Source organism: Aulonocara sp. 'chitande type north' Nkhata Bay, linkage group LG5 (assembly GCF_057382095.1).
Source record: "Aulonocara sp. 'chitande type north' Nkhata Bay isolate Kocher_YH1m ecotype deep benthic linkage group LG5, A_spYH_male_GT1.1, whole genome shotgun sequence".
Lineage (NCBI taxonomy): Eukaryota > Metazoa > Chordata > Actinopteri > Cichliformes > Cichlidae > Aulonocara > Aulonocara sp. 'chitande type north' Nkhata Bay.
This window is the reverse complement of record NC_141348.1, coordinates 36,363,928-36,383,571: the sequence shown is the minus strand read 5'-3', so window position 1 is coordinate 36,383,571 and position 19,644 is coordinate 36,363,928. Positions and strand designations below refer to the sequence as shown.

The 19,644-nt window shown below is 39.2% G+C and overlaps 1 protein-coding gene across 11 annotated transcripts in view; it reads left to right on the top strand.

Moving 5' to 3' along the window:
• The window catches only part of rap1gapb (RAP1 GTPase activating protein b), a 110,799-nt gene that overhangs the window by 54,807 nt on the left and 36,348 nt on the right, over positions 1 to 19,644 (top strand). For 9 of the 11 annotated variants that reach the window (XM_086293299.1, XM_086293293.1, XM_086293295.1 and 6 more), the window contains one exon: positions 4,695 to 4,730. Coding sequence is in view for 5 of the 11 variants with exons in the window: in XM_086293298.1 (XP_086149424.1) it covers positions 4,695 to 4,730 (36 nt within the window). In the remaining 6 variants the exon portion in view is untranslated. Of the gene's footprint in view, positions 1 to 4,694; positions 4,731 to 19,506; positions 19,636 to 19,644 lie in introns of those variants that run through there. The other 2 variants (XM_086293302.1, XM_086293300.1) reach the window with 1 other exon arrangement.

The following is a 19,644-nucleotide window of genomic DNA, read 5'->3' as shown; positions in this document are numbered from 1 at the left end:
TGACATGATTGATATTTCTGGGTTGTGAGGATGCCTGCACAGCCACACAGCCCTCCCTTTCAAGTGAAAATGATATGTCAGGAAAACCTTGAGGGAATTTCTTCAGACTGGGCACAAATGTCCACTTGAATTTGACTGTGAAGTGATTTGATTTTGATTCTTACTGTGAACTCGTAATGAAAAAGAGTTCTTGTAAAGAAAACCAACATGAAATCTTTTAAGTTCATGTGTTATTATGAAAATATTCATCCACGTCATGCAAAATTCTTTGATTTTTCTGTATGTGTGTATAAATATTGTTGTTGTTGAATGTATTAGACCAGCGGTCTCCAACCTTTTTTGCACCACAGACCGGTTTATGCCCGACAATATTTTCACGGACCGGCCTTTAAGGTGTCGCGAATAAATACAACAAAATAAAACTAGTACTGGTACTGAAAAAAAGAAGATTTATTCATAACACACGTGAAAAGACCCAGGAAAACTGAGTTAATGATAAAAACGATAACAAAATAACACTGAAAACTGATAAAAACCCTGAAAACCATACATTTCACACCTGAGCCTCAACTCTCGCGGCCCGGTACCAAACGACTCACGGACCGGTACCGGTCCGAGGCCCGGGGGTTGGGGACTGCTGTATTAGACCACCTGTCCTTAAAACAAGGAAACAGAGTTATCTTAGAAACCTGTGAAAAACTTTTACAATGAAAAAAAATGTTTTAATTGCTAAATTTGCTGAAGTGAAATGAATTAAAAGTAAGATTCACCTATTACACAATGACTAATTTGACATCTTTATGTGTTTTACTACTGTACTTTTTCTGCTTTTCGTAAACCAGTACATTGGAAAATTACAACAATAATTATATGTTAGCATTAAAAACTTAATTTCTAAGACCTTCAAAGTATTATTTAATTTAACTTTAGTGTTTTGGAGCAACTGTGACCACATAATTTCTATATATTCTGATTGATTTTGATTCTGATTAACCATTACAGAAACATAAAAAATTATTTTGGAAACACAGGAAATGTATCATCACGGCTATGATCCTACCTGTCTGGGAGATCTCAGACTGTTAGTTGTAATGTTAGCTGTAATGTCGGCTTTCAGCACCGACTTGCCATCGGGTGAGAAAGCTGACATCTCACAGATTCTGATGGGTCGGGTCGGCGCTTTGTGTTTACGTCTTTATGCAGGATCCGTTTACCTGCTCTCATTTCCTGTTTTTGCTGTTTGGTGGTTGTTGGAATAGTTTTGTGAGCTTTAACCATCTTCTGCTTTGCATTTGCGTGGGAGCCCTGTCAAGAAAACCTGTCCATTATGCTAGCAAGGTCCAAGCATTCTTTTTTTTTTATTCATACCCCTACTTTGGGAGCCACTGCTTTAACCATTGGATACTGTGCTGACTTGCCTAAACTACAAGCTTGTTTATCTGAAATTAGGGGCTGGTTATCTGATAATTTCCTGCTTCTTAATGCTGATTAGACAGATTTGATGGTCACAATTCAGTAGTTGTCCCAAAACATCACAATCAAAATTTATGACTATGTCATAAATTGCAGCGACAAGGTAATGAACTTGAGCATGTGGTTTGACCCGATGCACTCTTCGAGTCTCACGTAAAAGAGACAATAAGGACTGCCTTTTATCACCTAAAGAACATAGCTAAAATCAGACAAGTTTTATCACTTGACACTGCAGAGGTTCTTGTGCATGCTGTTACGATCCAGCTCAAAAGCCGCAACATAAATAAGGAGACGAACACCAGAATTTAGGTGAGAAGAGGTTTTATCTTAAAATGCATAGCAAGTTTGCTAAAATAGCTGGTACTACCAAGGCAAGGGCTAGTGAGCCTCCCTGAAAGCCTGCTTCAGGTATGCTTTTATAGACACCTGACTAGGTGTGGTCAATTGGCACCAGCTGAACACACTGAGGAGATTAGGGGCTGCAGAGGGGCATAACAATGCATTTGTGTCTTCACGCATTGATTATTGTAGCGCTCTGCTTTCTGGGTAACCGAAGAAAAGTTTTAGAGGTTTACAGATTGTACAAAATGCAGCTGCTTGCATTTTAACCAAAACTGGGAAATTTGAGCACATTACCTCAGTACTGAAATCTCTTCATTGCTTAGCTTGCAGTATTTAAGGTCCTGTTGCTCACCTATAAGGCTTCAAATGGTTTGGCACGTTCATATCTCTCTGACCTTTTGCACCTCTATGTTCCACCCCCTGCTCTCCAATCTCAGGATACTGGCCTTCTAAAAGTTCCTAAAACCAGAAAAAAGGCTACTGGGGAGCGTGATTTTTCTTTCTGTGCCCCGTCTTTGTGGAACAACCTCGATGAAGATATTAGGCCTAAAGCTTTTACTGGTTCTTATTGCTATTCCCTTTTGTTTTATCAGTTTTTAAACTGTATTGTTTTTTCTGTATTCTTTATCTTCAAATAGCTGTTCAGCACTTTGTTTGAAAGCGCTTTATAAATGAAGTTATTGTTATTGTTATTAATGTGGGCCCACTGTGTTGTACTTAAAATAGTAAAGCTGCGCTAATTACATTACAATACAGTTAGGGACAGCGAATTATCACCCAAGAGTGTTTTAGGATAAGAATGTGTGTTTGAGTGGGGTTTTTAGAATCAGAATCAGAATATCTTCATTGTCATTGTAACGAGTACAATGAGTACAATGAAGTGTTATCTGTGCAATAAGTTTTTATTTATTTCTGAGTGACTGTGTTTTTAAAAGTTTCTTTTGTAATTATATTTAATTACTTCTTTCTTATATATTCTTCTTTCTTGACATCGCAGGGACTGCACTTAATTTCGTTGAACTTGTTACAATGACAATAAAGATATTCTGATTCAGATGAATGGTCCCGTTATCAGTATGCTACACCACATGCTATAGTTGTGATTAGCATTGTTCTACGCTGATGACACTCAGCTGTACATCTCCGTGTCTCCTGATGACACCAGACCAATGGAAGCCCTTTTTAACTGTATTTTAGATATAAAATCTTGGATGGCAGAAAACTTTTTACAGCTTAACCAGGACAAAACTGAAGTTTTAATCATCGGTCCCGAGGCTCAGAGAGACTCTTGTCTAAATTAGAGGCATTTTCACTATGTCCTTCGCTACAAGTGAAAAACCTGGGTGTTATTTTTGACTCTGAGCTTGGTTTTATCCCACATATTAAACATGTAACCAAAATTGGATTTTATCATCTAAAAAATATAGCCAGAGTCCGCTCTATTCTCTCTCGGGCCAACACGGAGATGTTGATGCATGCTTTTATTACCAGTCACATTGATTACTGTAATGCCCTGCTCTCTGGTCTTCCTAAAAAGAATATTTCAACTGTACAACTTTTACAAAACTCAGCAGCTCATGTGCTGACGAAGACCAGAGGGCGGGCCCACATTACACCGGTTTTAGAATCGCTGCATTGGCTCCCCATGTGTTTCAGGATCGATTTTAAAGTTCTTTTATTGGTTTTTAAATGTCTTAATGGTCTTGGGCCTTCTTATCTCTCAGATCTGCTTTTACCATATGAACCCTCGCGGACCCTGAGGTCCTCTGGTACTGGCCTTTTGATTGTCCCTAAAGTCAGGACACATACTCACGGAGAGGCAGCTTTTCAGTGGTATGGTCCTCGTCTGTGGAACAGCCTGCTGGAGGAGCTCAGGGCCGCAGAGAACGTACATGTTTTTAAGAACAGGCTCGAGACCCACCTTTTTAATTTAGCTTTTACTTGACGTTTATTTATTTTATGCTTATTTATTCTATCCTGTTATTCTATTATTAATTTAGGCTTTACCTAATATTTATTGATTTTATTCTTATTCATTTTTTAATCTTCTTACTCTATTTATATTTATATTTATATTGTATCCCGTTCTAATTTATTTTATCGTTTTACCCTGTATATATCCTATTGTGTCATATCTCCAGTGTTTCCACGGAGGGCGCTCTCTGCACCGGGGCTGTGATCGACCGTGGCTGCTGGGGCTCTGGGGGTTCTCTCAGCCTGGCTGGGGGGCTCCTTTGCCTCCCTCCTGCTGTGTGCCCAGCCTGGAGACTGCGGTCTGTGACCATCTCCCAGTGCAGACGGCTCCCTGTTATAGTGTTTCCTCACTTGGCTCATGCGTACCCAGCCCAATTTTACTCTTTAAGTGTGCGTGTGTGTGTGTGTGTGTGTGTGGGGGGGGGGGGGGGGGGTGTGTATGTGTGTATTCACATCGTTTATGTTAATGAGAGTGTGGGGAGTGAGTTGGAGGGTGGGATGGGCTGCTTTTAACCATGTAAAGCACTTTGTGCTACATTTTTTTTGTATAAAAAGTTCTTTATAAATAAAGATTGATTGATTGATAGATAGATGATCAATAATTTCGCAAAAAAGAAAAAACATGTAGAGAAAAAGTGCTCTGGAACAAAATTCATAGAGAGTAAAAAGGAAATTAAAGAGGAATCAGTACAGTTAAGAAAAGCTCTGATATTCTCCATGTACAAATAAACAATTTGATAAGTCTGTGTTTACAAGTGGCCAAAAAATATCCACACGGGGGCAGTGCAATACATCTGAGTAAAGAGCAAGGTGCAATAGCCATGTTTACATTTGCAAACTTTTTTATTCATAGGAAAATCAAGGATCATTATCAAGTAACATATTGTCACTTTGTTTCTTTCTAGAGTTGATAAGACCTTTTCCAGGACCAGAAGTTTATGGTAAGTCCCCTCCTTATGAAAAGCAAAGACAATATAGTTTCACACTTCATTGGTCCCATGCACTCCACTTCACAATGTTGCATTTACAGCACCTTAGGAGACTAAGGCTTTACGACTCTCTTCCCATTCAGCACGGCCAACCAAAAATGTTAATGCATATGAAGCATCAGTTGTCTCAGTAGAGAATTAAACATGAATAGATCTGTTCTGTATGCAGTAGTTTTTCATGGCCAACACAATTATGCTGCAGCAATAAAAATTTGAATGTAAAAGATACATTAAAAAAAAACCCACAAACGTACCTTTATCCACTTTAATAATTTCAGAATATTAAAGTGATGATCTCAGTAAAAGATGGTAATGGCTAATAAGGCTGCTTTCCTCTCTAGCTATAAAAGTCACAGATATGCTTGTAATTTTATTGTCACTGGAAAACTCTGTTTGCTCTGATGACTCTGGACATCTGTATATGATCAAAGAGGAGCTTGTAATGTTCCATACTTGGCAGGTAGTCTCACAGCATGTACAGGGAATGTGCGGCTGGAAATACAGGGGCAAGAACAGATGGAAGGAGACAGGAAGCATAAAAATGTGTGTAATACCAGCTGGCCATGTAGAGCACATGCCTCTGAGATCTCAGCCATTGAGAGTTCTCAGAACAATTAATAATACCACTTTTACACAAGTATATCTTTCCAGGTTTCTCTACTGGATTGAGATTCATTTATGTTTATATGCAAGTTCGTATGTAAATGTTTTACAGTTTCATAAAACATTAAACCAAGGAAACAAAGGTCAGTATCACAAACTGTTTACTATACAATAATCATTTACATGTTTACAATATCATTTGTTTTTTGTAATTAGGCTAAATGCTATTTAGATTTTCTTAATGTGTATGTGGCACATGAAAATAGCATTTTTATTTTTATTTTCTTTGTTTTTTCTTCAGGGGGAATTTGCAAAAAAATGCCTTGGTTTGTTTTTGTACATCAAATAGGCCTTAGAATTAGACAGAAATTGAGTCATAATGAGTTTGGAAAGGACAATAGATGAAATACTGAAAGGAGGAAATTGAAGGTGCATGGATAATTCAAGCTCATTGGAGGAGAATACACCCTCGCACACCCGCTGAATCTCATTATGAGGATTTCAATTTCTCTCGGTTGCAAACAGGTCTGAAGCAGATGCTAATGGTGCCTTGGGGCAGGGCTATGCAGGTACTAGTTATCCACAGCACTGCTTTGTGATTGTAATCACTGAGTCATTATGCCAATTGTGTATTCCATCAGTCTCAGGCTGCATTTAGATTAGAAAGTGGGGGGGGAAAGCAAGATATCAGCAAGATATTTACTATCAAATTATTTGGGGCACAAAGAGGGATTTCTTGAGGAGTTTATTTGTCCATTACATTTTGTTCTAACAGCTCTGCATACTTGGAAAAATCTGAACAACCACCTAAAAGTTTGCAGTCACTGAGGAAATTATACATTTTGATCAGTTAAATCAGTTAAAAAACGTAATGCAAGTGCAAGGCTTACTTATTAAAGGCTTAATACAGTTTAATTCATTTGCAGCGCAGCATTTTAGATCTTCAGTATTCTGGGGTGAATTTATTTTTGTAATCTGCAGAAATTAGTTTTAGATTAGAAAGTAGTTTGAGCAATTTGGATTGTTTTGATAGGAAACACACATTTAACTTGCTAACACAGTAGGTCAATAGGGTTAATATCCTGTAGCAGATAACCAGCTGGCTACATCTTGTCTGAATAGCGCTTACATAGTCTGGAACTGCTTTTGTCATGCTGTTGCAAAATGGAAAGATCAACTTAGATCATGTTTATTCTGCATAAATGTCCCACTTTACCATCAAAAAGCAATCACGTTTTTATTTTATCTTCCACATTTAGCATCAAGTTTTTTTTATTTAGAGTTCTTTGCTTTGATCTAAAGGCCCACTATCAGTTTCACTGATGGAATAATGTTGTTTGGATTGTATTGCAGCGGTCCCCAATCTTTTTTGCGCCACGGACCGGTGTAATATCAGACAATATTTTCACAGACTGGCCTTTCACAGATAAATACAACAAATAAAATGATACGACAAAGAGAAAAGCTGTGGCATTTTGTAAATATAATAATAAATGCGAATTCACTGTGTAATTGTGTAACATTATTAGCAGCGTCCTCCTGAAATGCGCCAACAACATTGAGAGTAAAATCCTCCTCTATCCCCCTTAATACTCTGGTAGCTATGGTAACGTGTAAATATTTCTTTCAAAATAAGACACACAACTACAAAACAAATATAAAGTACATGAAAATATATAGAAAATTTATTCATAACACATTCATAACACATGGGAAAAGACTCAGGGAAACCAAGTTAAGGATAAAAACCCCAAAAACCATAAATGTCACGTCCGAGCCTTAACTCTCGCGGCCTGGTACCAAACGACTCATGGACCGGTCGGTGGCCCGGGGGTTGGGGACCGCTGTTGTATTGTATCTAAAATAAGCATGACAGTTGTTAGCCTTGTTCAATTGTGAATGTTTTTTTTTCTTTCGAATGATCAAATCATGTTTAAACTGACACACCTGGAACAGGTAACACAATGTGTCAATCAGAAATGGTAAATGGCCTGTATTTGTATAGCGCTTTACTAGTCCCTAAAGCGCTTTACACATCACATACATTCACACACTGGTGATGGCAAGCTACATTGTAGCCACAGCCACCCTGGGGCGCACTGACAGTGGCGAGGCTGCCGGACACTGGCGCCACCGGGCCGTCTGACCACCACCAGTAGGCAACAGGTGAAGTGTCTCGCCCAAGGACACAACGACCAAGACTGTCCGAGCCGGGGCTCGAACTGGCAACCTTCCGATTACAAGGCGAACTCCGAACTCTTGAGCCACGATCGAAAACAGAGGTGATGGCCAATGAGGCTTAGCCTCTGTATGCTCACAGTTATTCCATTAACCTTACGAAGGTTAATGCCTCATATTTGACTCCATTAATCATTAATTATCATATTCAACATTCCCAATCAATTTAATTTATTTTAATTAAAACTATATCTGTTTTTCAATACATGCATATTTCCAAACTTTTGATTGTTAGTGTGTGACTAATTGCATCTCTCCACCTCTGTTACCTAGCCTGTCCCACAGCTATTGTAAGAGGCACAGGACCATGTCGGGAAGATTTACGATATGAGCTCCAAGTGTGTGTCATTAAAACTGGGTTTCTTGGATTCCCTGCCATGTGCCACTGCCTCAAATCCATCACATTATTCTCAACCAGCCAGGAGTACTGTCGGTGTGAGTGAGTGTGACGGTGGACAAACACGCAGTGCCCGCACTTTTCTGTCACTCTTAACGAGCACCAGTATCTCCGTCACCTTACTCTAGAATGCACTTTCAGCTCGTGTTGAGCCCTGAATCACTTGGACAAAGAGGTTCACTTTGTGAAAAGTGAGAAAACACTTATGTTACTGCTAAACTGCTCACAGCACAGTTCCCAATTAAACACTCATTAACTTGATTGCTCTGAATAATGGTGGTGCTTATCTTCCTCAGTCTAAAGATCCTGTTGTGCTGCAATAAGCAGGCCATGCCATGGCATTTCTGCAAGAAATTGTCAATCTGAAAGTGGCCATATTTTCATTCTTAACAACTCAGTTTTCCACTAATGAGGGAAAGCACTGGAATAATGTAGGAGTGATGTATGCAGACTGTGATACTGAAGATACACTGGAAAAATAGTACTTCTTTTATACTGCATCTATATTTGTCATTATAAATTAAAATCACTACTAGTTAACTCATTTGGTACAGGACACACCTGAAGGGGCTTTTATTTTGGGATCGTGGGATATATTTATATTGTGTGTGTGCACAGCTGTTGCCTTGTAGCCATCTAATCTGAACAGTACAACTGCTATGAGCCTAATCAAGCCTTTGACTGACACTAGGAGATGAGTGGTAATGAAGTTCTCTTCAGTGTTAAAAGATGAAAAAGAGTGAGGCGAAGAGGCCTCTAATTGGGTATCCGTGCCACTTCAGATTGCTGTTAATGGCCAGTATTCATCCTAATATGGTGGTCAGTGTCATGGGGAGAAAGCAAACAGGAAGAGAGAGCGTAGCCAATTGCAGCTCAGCGACTGTCAAATGGAAAAACAAACTTGTTGAACCTTTTATATTTTCCACATTGGAACTCCTGTCAGGAGTCATAAACCTAAAAGCATAAATGCAACATAAAGAAACTGTAAAAAGAACTTTCCTAATATTGTGTCATACCCTTTATTTCTTCCTGTGTTGCCTTGGTATCCCACAGATGTTTATTTGGATTCAGATATTACGGGTGAAAAGGCAACTGCATCAAAATGAGTTCATTTTCGTACTCAATGAATTGGACAGTCCTGTATCTGTTGGTACAGAGTTTAACTCACCAGTTATTCTAGGGCAAGTTCATATCGTAGCATTAAACATTTACAACCTCCTACAGTATTTATATATATATATAATATGACATGCACAAGGTTATTTGTTCTCCTGTGTTCCTTTTTTGCTCTAAATTATGCTAGTGCACTCTGAAAGCTCATTGGTTGTCTCCTAGCACCAATTTGACCAGATCATCACTTGACTTGAATATCAGTTGCTCTGCGTAGCTGGTGTCACTCTCCTCTAACCTTTGTTCCCTTCATCTTGAGCTTCAGCACTCTGCCCCATTCATACTATTGCCTGTCTTGTTTTTCGCCCTATAGAGGGTCAGTTCTGCCCAAAGGCTACTCTTATATGTCAAGTAAGTGATCAGCTCTTTCTACATTGAACTCAATCATCTCAGTAAAAAACTATCAGTGCTTCCACTGTAATTTAACAATTCCTTACTTTTCTGACACCATGAAAATAAAATATTAACTTTGGAGAGTGCTTCTACCAGCATAGCATAACACAAGCCTCATGCAGGTTTGCACAAGTCTAATGTAACAAAACTGAAGTTGTGTTCACAGTCTGTGTGCACTTAGTTTTATTTACAGTGGTTTGTTGATTACCTATACTTAACTCATCTTTACCTGTACTGTCAATTAGGATTTTCCAGTTATGGAAAAAGAGATTAAAGGATGCCTCGAAGATAGAAAATAAATGTAAAATTCAATTTAAATGTTTCGAGCTTAAAACAGAAAAAAAAAATCACACCCCAAAACAGCCTCTCCAAATATGCTTTTGTTTTATAAGAACCTCTTATCTTATTATTCATATCTTGCATAATACAATTAGTATGACTAATGTTAATTATCTCTAGAGGCTTTCAGTGAGAACAGAACAAAATCCTTTCACAACCTTTTTTGTATCATTTTGAGTGGTGACACAGCACTTGTTTAGACAGTTTTTGTTTTTTTTACAGAAATCAGACAGCTCTATTTTATCATGGGTCAAAAGAAGCGGTATTGACTTTTGTTTTTGTTTGTTTATGGGCTGACTATGTGTCATTTTGACTGGTATCCAAACCAAAAAAGAGACCTCTCCTGCAACCCTGTGTGTCTATTCCAAAGTAAGTTCACAGATAAAATCATTACAACTCAGTGTGTTTGGAATATGGTCAACTTATTGAGGTTGTTCTGAGGCCAGAGTCAGAAAGCAGCAGTGCGATGGTACCAGATGGGGGTTGCCTTATTTATTGTATTTAGGACGCCTCTTCAGTTAATTAGATACTAGCATGCAGCTGTGGATGGTAAATGATGACTTTGTTAGGATCTTTTTAAAGTACTGCCCACCTTCTCACTATTCAAATAATTTTCTTGTAGCACAGAAGAGAATAAAATTGTTTTTGTTAGACTGAAGGCTCGCACAAAGGACCGGGTAAACTGGGTAAAGCTTCTCAAGGAGATTACAATAATATTGTAATGTTTAGAGTTGAGCGTAATATCTACTCTTTAAATCTCTTATAACATTACAAAAACATCTTGTTCACGTTCTTCCCTGTTGTCTCAATATAAAGACGTTTTTTATTTAATTAATTGAAAAGCTTGAGCTTATTGAGGGGGTAATGGTGCCTGATGTTGTAGTCATTTCAAATTATCAGAAGGTCAACTCCATGTAATCAAGCTCTATTACATCTCACATCAGGAGACGTATCAATTAGCCCCTGCATATATCTCTGTGAGCAGGATGAAAGAAAGAAAAGCTGAATGACGATGATGACGATGGAGGAAATTATGCATCATACCAACAGTATAACTGTTTGACTAGTGTATGCATCAGTGGTTTGCTTTGTGACAGTTATGTGCATTGTTTCTAAATGACACTATCAAATCAGTCCTCACACTTATCCAATGACGTATATGCAATTAGTGTCACATATTTCTAAGCTAATTTCCAAATCCCAGGTTGTCACTGGAGATGAAGCGTGACACTTTCTTTTGTCTGTAAAATGGGGAAGACAATGTCGTTTGGTGATGAGATTTCTAGAATGACTCATAATCACTCGATGTCGTCAGTAGTGATAATTGGTCTGAGTTTTTTTTTTTTTTTTTCATCTTCCGTACTTTTATTATGCATGTAAATTTAACAACTTCTAATTATCATGTGCTACCTTGATTTTGTGTGCCTGAATCACCATTTTATTATGTGGTACATCAGTTTCCTTCATATTCTTCCTTTTCACATCATATCCTTTAAGTATCATTTCCTTCTCTTTTTGAAGTTAACTATGTTGTTTAGTTTTTGGTTTTTTTGTGCCCTTTTGTGCCACAGGGAAAAGCCAATAAAATCCCAATAGCTCTAATCACCCAATTAGTCACAGAGACACTCAGAAACTTAAGAGTGGTGTTTGTTTCAATCCACTTATGATTCTGTTCCTTCATGATTAGGGCCCTGAAAGTGTAAGGTATTGATTTTAAAACTTTATTTGTAGTTGTGTAAGTTTACCATCTTACTAGGTACACTTTATTAGGTACACCTTGCTAAAATTGAGCCCCTCTTGCCTTCAGCACTGCCTTAATTCTTTGCATCATAGAATCAAAGAAAGAGCTTGAAGCAAGCCTTAGAGAATTTGGACCATATTGATGTGATAGAATCATGCAGTTGTTGCACATTTGTTGGCTGCTTAACCATGATGTGAACCTCGCCTTAGCCACATGCCAAAGTTTTGAGATCTGGTTACTGTGGATAATGTTTCAATACAGTTACCTCAATGTTTGAAAAAACAGTTTGATGCAATTTGAGCTTTGTGACATGGTGTGTAGAGCAGGGCGATATGAGCAAAAATATTTATCACGATATACATTTGAAAATTTGTGATAACGATATAACTGACGATATAATTGACACTAGACAAAATACTTTACAACTCCACAACTTTATTAGTGCAAAAAACCCCATCAATGTATTTTCACTTAAACAAGCAGCTGTTTATTATGTGCATTAAAGTTATATAAAAATGTAACAGTGCAAATGCAAATTCCTTGCTGACAGTTTAACCAAAAGGCATTTCCAGTGGAAATTGGCCGACATATCCTCAGCATAACATGTATAATATCCACAAAAGTTAAAAAGAGGTTATACACACACAATACGGTAATATTATGTTGAAGCACAGTACGTATCACTCCGCGAGGCTCCTGCCTACGATAGCCGTAATGCTCCGACAATCCATCAAGCGGTGCGGGTTCGTGGCTTAGCAAAGTCGTACTAAAACATTTTCCAAAAAACACGGTAATAACGACAACCCCGCTAGCGTGCGCTATGAAAAATAGTGCTTTGTTGTGTATCTGACGGACGAAAGCTAAACCAGTTCCACACCACTGAAGTTGCAGCATTTTTACAAACCATTTCTGGTTCATCCGTTAAATTTAACGATCCGCTTTTGCCCTTCTCATTCTCCGTCACCGGCACACTTTTTCCTCCATGTGCGTATGAAAACACTGCGCATGCGCGTTTTACCCATGTTCTATCGCGATATTTCATTTTCTTATCATTGCCCGACATTATACCGGTATTACCGTAAACGGTATGATATGGCCCAGCCCTAATGGTGTGTTACTGTATTCTGCTGGAAGTACCCATCAGAAGATGGTGTTGTCATAAAAAGAGTCCACAATAATACTCAGGTCAGTCCCAGCATTTAAACGATGATCAGTAAGAGGCCCAAAGTGTCCCAAGACTCATCAGATCAAGCAACCTTTTTCCAGTCTCTTTTATCAAGTTTTGGTGAATCCATGTGGACTGCAGACTCAGTTTCCTGTTCTTAGCTGACAGGAGTGCCACCCAGTGTGTATAGGCTACAGGAGGCCTCTGCTGCTGTAACCCATTTGCTTCAAGATTCAGAACTCCTCTTTTGCATATCTTGGTTGTAACGAGTTATTTGAATTACTTTTGCCTCCCTAAAGCAGTCTGGCCATTCTGCCCTAAACTCTGACATCAGCGAGGCATTTTCACCCATAGAACTGCCGCTAACTGATTATTTTTTGGAAATGAGACAAGGTTGCTTGGAACCTTGTCTCAGTCTGCAGTTGCAGAAGTTCTCAAGCTAGCACAACAACAATGGCAAAATTCCAATCTACTTAAATCATCTTTCTTCCCCATTCCGATGGTCAGTTTGAACTTCTGCAAGTCCTCCTCCCTATATCTGCATGCCTAAGTGCATGCAATGAGTCTCATGCGCATTAATAAGCAGTTAAATATGTGTAGCTAAAACGTGTAAGTGTAATTAAATGTTAAAAAAAAGAAAAGGCTGATGGTGTTAAATTAATTAAACATTTTTCTTTTTTCATTTTGTCCAGATAATCACTTGGTTTTCAGGTTTTGTTAGTTAGTCTGTCACTATAAAAATGTCAGTTTTCTTTTATTGAGTTAACAAAAAAGTGAAAAAAGTGTATTTGCGTTAAACAGTTTCAGCTGTTAAGGCTGATGAGACAAAGTTATTTGAAATTTTTAAAGAAACTAAATGAAACATCCTGCATTGATGACTTATTTTCTCCTTATTTTGCTTAGGATATGGGTTTTGTTGCTAACATCTGTATTCATTGCTTTCTACATGTGAGCCAAACATCCCTGACACATTTAAAAAGGAAGTGTCATTGGTAAAAGCTCTTTGCAAACTTGTGATAAGTTGCAGGTAGAGGAAAATTAGATGAATAAACACATCAAAATCGAAATCACTGTCAAAAATCCTAGAGGAAATAGAAGAAAATACTAACATGAGCCATACATGGCTATGGTATTATTTAGGGACAAATTACAATATTTTAAAACCACTTTTGCCTAAACTGAACGTAAAAGTTTAATTTTGTGGATATACAAAAATTCATTTAAATCTAAAGACCTTCATAAAATTCAGAAAAACAGAGACTTACAGTATTGTAAGCTGTGGATGAGCTGTAATCTGTCAACCATATGGTATCTGCCGCACCATGGTCATGTGATTTCACACTCAGTTTGAGTCCAGATTATGACTGCCAAAATCAATAGAGGTGGGCACACAATATCTAAGTAATTATGGGAGCCAGTGGGGTTCTGGGAGTGCTGACAACACTGTTATTGTGAAAGGACTGCTTCCTTTTCCAACCTTACAAAGAAAAAAAAGTTCAAAGGCACGTCCTGCACCCTAATGCTACTAATGATAATTATGTGATACTATTCAATTCATTTTTATCTATATGGCACCAAATCACAACAACAGTCACCTCAAGGTGCTTTATATTCAAAATACTGAGAAAAGCCTAATAATCAGACAACTCCAAATAAGCAAGCACTTGGCAACAGTGGGGAGGAAATCCCCCTTTTTAACAGGAAGAAATTTCCAACAGAACCAGGCTCAGGGAGGGATGGCCATCTGCTGTCATTGTGATGTAAGGGGAGGGAGAAAAGACACACTGTGGAAGAGAGCTAGAAATCAATAATAATGTTTAAATGTGGTTAAAAGGGGTGTATAAAGACATAGAGAGAGAATAGAGGCGAGTGAAGAAGAAGTGCATCATGGGAAACCCCTAGCAGCCTAGGCCTATTGCATTCTAAGTAAGGAAAGGAAAAGTTTTCAGCCTAATCTCAATAGCATCAATGGTGTCTGTCCCTGAATCCAAACTAGGAGCTGGTTCCACAGCAGAAGAGGGGCGTGAAAGCTGACGGCTCTGCCTCATACATTATATTTGTGCTGGTTACAGAGTCCTAAACCCCTGGTAGAACTGAGATCAGTCTTAAGACATCAGAAACTATGTTTGATTTTTGAACTTTTAAAGCCACAATTCATCAGAAGGTACTTTTAAAAATATTTCAGCTATACTCAATAGGTCAGTAAAGTTTGTACATGAGAGGTGCTGGAGAATTCAAAACTGCAGGCTGATGGAGGGAGGATAGCTCCAAATAACACTGACGTGGCTGCATAACATTTTAAGGGAGGAAGTCAAGTATATCTTATTGTCTGCTAGTATATATGTTATGTCAAAAGGGGGAAAAACAATCTTTTAAATTAAAACGTTAGCAGTGCTTTAAATGCTGAATACTCTGTGCAGTGTGTGGTGTGTAAATGTTAAATTTAGTCAGGCTGCCTCAGGAGGGCACTGAGTGCAGACACAGAGTCACAGTGAGAAATACATAGAGGGGAACTGGGGGGGAAAAAAAGAGTCAGCATGAACCACATATAGTTGCTCCCATAATTGCAAATTGTATGGTTAACTTAACACTGCTGAATTCCCATAAACTAACTCTGAGGGGCAGAAAAAAGTAGTCATAATGTGTATAGTCAACCTGCTTCTAGCCTGACTTCCATTTGTTGTGCCCCATGTAAGCATAGATCCTCTTTCATCTCCAGCTCCACCCAGCTGGCAGCTCAGAGGCTTTAACAGGCAGAAAGGTGTTGATTGTACTTAACCTGCATGCTTCATGCTGCCTCTCTGCTCTACCTGTTGGGGCTCAACTATGTCTTGGTGATTCCTGCAAACCCTGGGGAATCTTTCCTTGGTGGCTGGTAGCACAGCTTTATCTGCTACAAAAGCAGAATATCGGTAATCTAGTGTAACAGTATCTCCTGGGCAGTAAATGAAAACTGTGTTTTTTGTGTTCATTTCATTGTTTCACCCTGGCTTGTGTAAGTGTGTATGTGCTACCCGGAACATTATATTCTCATGGGTGTGGTAGGTGTGAACTAGCATCAAAAGCCTTGAGTCACATCCTCTTGCAGCTTTTGTAATACTTGTAGCCTGGCAGTTAGACAGTGATGTTTTCTAAAAGTAGAGCCTTCTTTATTTCTCTTTAAAATAGTCGATCATTTATCAGACCTTCCTAACTGCTGTATGTGTGGGATAGTCTTGTATAAATAGCACTGAGTGTTAGAAAGCTGAGTCACAACCCCCTCTCCTAAAAAAATTTCTGTGACTCATTTTGAATAATAACTTATTTTCTAAAATCTGAAAGCACGAACACTTCTCTTCTACTATTCTATATTTGGTGCGGAGAGGTGGACATGAGAAGCTGGGAAACTATATGAAATCTAGTGAATGCCTTTTATAGAAGTTTTTGTGACTGTGTGCGGTAGCCATAGTGTTGTCCTTTACTGTCTTGTAGACAGGAGGAAAGTACAGGATGAGGGCAGGAGGACACAAGGAAAGGAAAAACCTGAAAACTAGACCACTAGGGGAGGGGAAAAGTCAGTTCTGTTATGTTGTTTATGTTTTAGTTGTATTGATAATAAGCGTCATAGTTTAATAAAGATTGACTCTTACTTCACCACTCTATATTAGCATTTTGAGTATAATTAATTTCCAAAAGAGACAAATACACTTTGGTCAGAAGAAGACTTGGTGTATTTGGTTCTATGACCTTGCTTTGGGACATGGAGAACAGGAACAAGACTCCAGCAAAGAACAAAGCAGATTAAGTCCGACACAATATGGAAGGTGGAGTTCGTTTGGTCTTGGGTTACAGCATGACGTGCAGAGAGCAGCAGCTGTCGTCAGGCTTAAGCAGTTTTTACCTATGTAGGTCTATGTGAAGTTTGCCAATAAGGCATAAAGAATGGTAGCAAGTGAGGCAGCAGCTGATGTGGTTTGGCATTAAGCTGAGTTGCTGTCAGCTGATATACTGGGATTGCAGACTGAGCTTGACTCTGTGGTCAGCCCAGTAATGTGCTCAATTTAAAGATGATTTTGAAAGCTTTTATTCAGAAAATTCCCACAGATGTTGTGATAGTGTAAACCTCGCTTTGGCAATAACAAAAAGAGGACATTGTGACAGTCTAAATTAGAGTAAAATTTCATCATTGTAGAGGGGAGTGTTACTGCCAGTCACAAAAAAAAATTCTGAATGAACTCTGATGAAATGTTTATTTCCAGAATTGTGTCTTTCGTCCCTCATTGATAGAGGTTTTGTAATGATTTGAGTATGAAAATTCGCCAATATATATCATACTATGTATACTATACCCTGTGAAATACATAGATAGAAAATAACTCAAGTCGTTCAAACATCCGTGTGAGATTTTGTACCTTGATTTGTAACATGTCTCTAGCTTCCTAACAAAAAGGAAAATGTGATTACTCAGTAATGCATTAGCCAACAGTGCCTGCGCTTATTCCTCTGTGGGCTGAGCCAGTGATTTTCTCCATTATGTGTGAGTCTGCTTCAAAATCTGCAACATTGGAGAGCTTTTCAGCTAACTGCCTGCCACTGTTGTGTCAAATGGACAATGGAATGGTTAGGCTAATTTGTGCAGCAGGGGTTTTATGATGTTGAAACAAGCTGTCAGAGTGAGGCAGATAATAGGACAGAGAGATCTGATATTGTAGTTCAGATTAGGTAATGTCCCTTTTCTTTATAAAAAAAAATAAATAAATAGAAGCTTGCTTTCAAGCCAACATCCGACTGCAGCATTTGGTCATTTTGAATTAATAGAATCTGTTATTAAAAAGCAATGAAAATGCAAAGCAAAGTAACACTCAAAACTTGGATGGACATACAGTGGGGCAAAAAAGTATTTAGTCAGCCACCGATTGTACAAGTTCCCCCACTTAAAATGATGACAGAGGTCAGTAATTTGCACCAGAGGTACACTTCAACTGTGAGAGACAGAATGTGAAAAAAAAATCCATGAATTCACATGGTAGGATTTGTAAAGAATTTATTCGTAAATTAGGGTGGAAAATAAGTATTTGGTCACCTCAAACAAGGAAAATCTCTGGCTCTCACAGACCTGTAACGTCTTCTGTAAGACGCTTTTCTGTCCCCCACTCGTTACCTGTATGAATGGCACCTGTTTGAACTCATCATCTGTATAAAAGACACCTGTCCACAGCCTCAAACAGTCAGACTCCAAACTCCGCCATGGCCAAGACCAAAGAGCTTTCGAAGGACACCAGGAAAAGTATTGTAGACCTGCACCAGACTGGGAAGAGTGAATCTACAATAGGCAAGCAGCTTGGTGTGAAAAACCAACTGTGGGAGCAATCATCAGAAAATGGAAGACATACAAGACCACTGATAATCTCCCTCGATCTGGGGCTCCACGCAAGATCTCATCCCGTGGGGTCAAAATGATCATGAGAACAGTGAGCAAAGATCCCAGAACCACACGGGGGGACCTGGTGAATGACCTGCAGAGAGCTGGGACCAAAGTAACAAAGGTCACCATCAGTAACACACTACAACGGCAGGGAATCAAATCCCGCAGTGCCAGACGTGTTCCGCTGCTGAAGCCAGTGCATGTCCAGGCCCGTCTGAAGTTTGCCAGAGAGCACATGGATGATACAGCAGAGGATTGGGAGAATGTCATGTGGTCAGATGAAACCAAAGTAGAACTTTTTGGTATAAACTCAACTCGTCGTGTTTGGAGGAAGAAGAATACTGAGTTGCATCCCAAGAACACCATACCTACTGTGAAGCATGGGGGTGGAAACATCATGCTATGGGGCTGTTTTTCTGCCAAGGGGACAGGACGACTGATCCGTGTTAAGGACAGAATGAATGGGGCCATGTATCGTGAGATTTTGAGCCAAAACCTCCTTCCATCAGTGAGAACTTTGAAGATGAAACGAGGCTGGGTCTTCCAACATGACAATGATCCAAAACACACCGCCCGGGCAACAAAGGAGTGGCTCCGTAAGAAGCATTTGAAAGTCCTGGAGTGGCCTAGCCAGTCTCCAGACCTCAACCTCATAGAAAATCTGTGGCGGGAGTTGAAAGTCCGTGTTGCTCGGCGACAGCCCCAAAACATCACTGCTCTCGAGAAGATCTGCATGGAGGAATGGGCCAAAATACCAGCTACTGTGTGTGCAAACCTGGTAAAGACCTATAGTAAACGTTTGACCTCTGTTATTGCCAACAAAGGTTATGTTACAAAGTATTGAGTTGTATTTTTGTTATTGACCAAATACTTATTTTCCACCCTAATTTACGAATAAATTCTTTACAAATCCTACCATGTGGATTCATGGATTTTTTTTTCACATTCTGTCTCTCACAGTTGAAGTGTACCTCTGGTGCAAATTACTGACCTCTGTCATCATTTTAGGTGGGGGAACTTGCACAATCGGTGGCTGACTAAATACTTTTTTGCCCCACTGTATCTTGATCATAGATTATCAGAAAAAGTGGGAGGAAGGCAGAAAAACAAAGGGGATACTTTGCAGGGAGGGAGAGTAAGAAACAGCGGAATAAAACCAGACAGGAAAACGCTGGCATGCATGTGAGGAATGGGAAGCGAGGGAGAGAGCAAAACAGGGAGGGCAGGACGGAGAGAGAGGATAAGGGAGGGCTGCTCTCAGCATCATCTGACAGGAGAGAGGCTGATCTCCGACAGCAGGTGTTGGAGGATAGAGAGTGAGTCAGACAAACGGAGAGAGCGATACATAGAGGAACACCAAGTTGTTGAGGAGAGATTGAGCTGCAAGTGAGCCAGTACTACAGGCAGGTAAGCATG